Genomic DNA, 3,403 nt, shown 5'->3' with positions numbered 1-3,403 from the left:
CCGAACGAAGCTAATATAAATAAAGCAATAGAAGCTGTTCAGGCTGGAAGCAGTGTGCGAGGCGCAGCAAAACAATTCGGAATTGCGCCGCAAACTATTCGTCATCGGTTGCAAGGATGCAAACCGAAATCAGTAGCACATGTCGGACAACGAGTGAGCAGATAAACGTCTAGCGTGTTTTTGAAGGTTTTTTTCATATTGTTTTCACTTCTCAGGTATTCAATGAGGAACAGGAACAGGAACTTCAAGACTATCTGGTGAAATCCTCGAAAATGTTTTACGGTCTCGCGTTGCCGCAACTTCGTAAGCTTGCGTTTCAATTTGCGCAGAAATTGAAAGCAGCCAGATCTATTAAGAAAATTCCGGCCAGTTGGTTCCCAAAGAAACCAGATGAAGAACCAACTGCCTCCATGGACTGGGTGGAAGGTTTCATGAAAAGGTATCCCAATCTGAGTTTGCGTCGACCGGTATCGACATCGCTGGGTCGAGCAGCAGCATTTAATGCGCCCGTCGTAATGAATTTTTATGATTTGTACGAAAATATCCGGCAGTTACATAAATATACCGCAGCAAATGTTTGGAACATGGACGAAAGTTCGCTGAGCACAGTTCATAAAACTAAATACTTCTAAATCATATATAAAACTCATGTAAAAACATATAGGATCGCATTAAAACATTGTTGTGGCGCAAAAAGGTCAGCGTTGTGTGGCAGCGGCCAGTTCGGGCGAACGTGGCGCTAGTGTGACTCTCGCGATGGCTATTTCCGCCGCCGGCGAAAAAATTCCACCATTTTTCATCTTCCCGCGGGTGAAGATGCAGGATAAATTTCTCATGCACGGCAGTGCGGGTGCCGAAGGAGTTGCGAATGGATCGGGTTGGCAGACCGCTGACACCTTCGTTAAATTTCTGCACCATTTTAAAAATCACGCCATCAAAGCAGGGACCGAAAGGATTTTGATGATCCTCGACAACCATGAATCGCATATGGCTATTGCGGGATTAGAATTTTGCAAGCAAAATAACATCGACGTGTTGACGCTGCCTCCACACACCAGCCACAAGCTGCAACCACTCGATAGAGGTGTTTTTGGCCCATTGAAAATATATTACGAAAATGCGTGCAAGGCGTGGATGTTCAATCATCCCAATGTTCCGATTGCAATCGGAAACGTTGCCGAACTCGTTGCCGAGCCGATCCTCAAAGGTGCCTCATCCATAAATATCGTCAATGGATTTAAAGCTACAGGTATTTGGCCATTCAACAGGGACATCTTCACAGAAGATGATTTCCTGGCGTCATCTGTAACTGATCGTCCGTACAAAGACAACGCCAGTCCAGCAACACTCAAAACATCAACCGATTCAGCAACCTTAGCGTTCAATTCAGAAACACCTGCACTGCTGTCCGATCCAGAAACACCTGCGCCGCCGTTCGATCGAGTAACTCCTAACACATCATTCTTCGCTCCGACGAGTGCTTCAAACGAAGAACTGATGCAACATGATGTTGGTGCCAATGTTGAAGTGTCGAATGACACATCACTTGAAAATATTCGGCCGTTACCAAAAGCTGCAGCTCGGACAGCAAACAGTCGTGGTCGCAAACGTCGTAGGTCTGCACTTCTGACTAGCCCAAGGATGATGAAGTCTTTGCGCGAGGAACAAGAGGCAACGGCCCAAAAGAAGGTAGCTCAAGCAGCGAAAAAGCAGTTGGCTGCCAACAGAAAGATTGAAAAAGAGGTGGTGAAACGACAAAAAGCCGCCGAAAAGTCAGCCAAAGTCGCCGAAAATGCAGCCACTAAGACAGCCTCCAAACGAAAACGCGGCCGTCCTAGTGTCGCAAAGAACGTCGACTCCGGAGACGACGAGGACGCAGACGAAGACGAAGTCATTTTGAAGCACCGAACGAAAAGTCGCCACTAAGAAAAAAAATTTTTTCAATAATTCTTCTCTACATTGCACCATTTTTTTTATTTTTACAGTTGTTTGTATTTCTACCTAACGCGGGTATATAAAAAACGTTACTTTTCATTTGATTTTCATTGACATAAGTTTAATTATACCTACTTTCATTAAATAAAGCTGTTCACAACCATTTCCGACGAATTTTGGTATTTTTACTGCACCCGGAAAATAGTGCACCACATTACCCCGAAAATTTTGGAAGGTCGAAAAAAGGTACCTTCGGTTTTTCGATCGTACCTCAACGCCATTACGTGCAACACAAAAACCTTTTCATAAAAAATGTAGCCAGATACATTATCTTTCCAATGAATACTCAATCTTCTTAATCGGTTAAAAAATACGGCCGTATGAGCATTCTAACGAAACGGGCACCACATTACCCCGTTCTACTCTAGTCATATAAAATCGTAATAAATCATATAAAATCAAACTAAATCATATAAAGTCATATGAAATCATATAAAGCAGTATTAAATCATATAAAATCGTATTCAATCATATAGAACCGTATTAAAGTACACAAAATGATATTAAATTATATAAAATCATATAGAATCAAGAGAATGGTATTAAATCTAATAAAATGTCAAGTCATAAAGAGAAATTGTATCAAATCAAATAAAATGGTATTAAATAATGTATAATAGCATTAAATCATAAAGAATAGCGTTAATTCATATAAGATCATATAAAAGCGAAAGAAAACATATAGACGCTGTGACGTGGCGGATTAGCTGCCGCGTGCCAGCTCCCCGCTGCCGTCCCAAGGCGCGGTGTCGGTCCGCCCGGGAAAAGAGGATCCGCGCGAGGCCGTAGGGAAACCTCCCGGGGTCGCAACCACACCTTTTTTGACTTGCCCGCTTACCCGAGAATTTTTTTTATTTTTGTAACGCGCCCATCGAGCGTCACTGAGCCAACCGGACCAGCGAGGGGACCAACGGACGGCGTCGCCGAGAGACGGCGAGAGAGAGAGAGAACTGAGGGGCGAGAGCGCGAGGAGGCCAGCGGGCGGTGGCCGCGAGGAAGCCAAGGGGGCCAAAACGGCGAGAGGAGCGAGTTGAGGGGAGAGGGCGAGAGGCGCCGACGGGCGGTGAACGCCGAGGAGCCGAGCCGCCCTGGGATCTGGGGCCCGAGCACGCGGAGCCGCACCCGAGGGGCCAGGGACGAGGCGCCAACAGGGCTGCCGGCCAAGGGGCGAGCACGGGCGGAGGTTCCCCGGAGGCCCGGGAGACCGGCGAGACCGGAGGGCCAACGCGCCGGAGAGCGGGCCCAGGATCGACCGCCCCGGCCCTGCAAGCCGCGCGGGGCGAATTTCGCGCCCGGAAGCGCGCGGACAGCGATAGCGCCCCTGCGGACCCGGCGACACGCCGGGTGAGCGGCCCCCTAATTGGCGGATCCGCGGCGCCGCTATCTCGCGCAGCCCCTTTTCGCGATC

At 47.7% G+C, this 3,403-nt stretch overlaps 1 protein-coding gene across 1 annotated transcript in view; it reads left to right on the top strand.

Moving 5' to 3' along the window:
• Positions 1-1,926, top strand: part of LOC105556820 — a 4,200-nt gene extending 2,274 nt beyond the window's left edge. Inside the window, exons 2-3 of the mRNA XM_012003931.1 lie at positions 216-594; positions 698-1,926. Of these exons, the coding sequence (XP_011859321.1) occupies positions 216-594; positions 698-1,926 (1,608 nt within the window). The remainder of the gene's footprint in view (positions 1-215; positions 595-697) is intronic.
• The last annotated feature ends 1,477 nt before the right edge of the window (positions 1,927-3,403 follow it).

Source organism: Vollenhovia emeryi, unplaced genomic scaffold (genome assembly GCF_000949405.1).
Source record: "Vollenhovia emeryi isolate VEMERY1.0 unplaced genomic scaffold, V.emery_V1.0 DF939759.1, whole genome shotgun sequence".
Classification (NCBI taxonomy): Eukaryota; Metazoa; Arthropoda; class Insecta; order Hymenoptera; family Formicidae; genus Vollenhovia; species Vollenhovia emeryi.
This window is presented reverse-complemented; position numbering and strand designations above follow the sequence as displayed.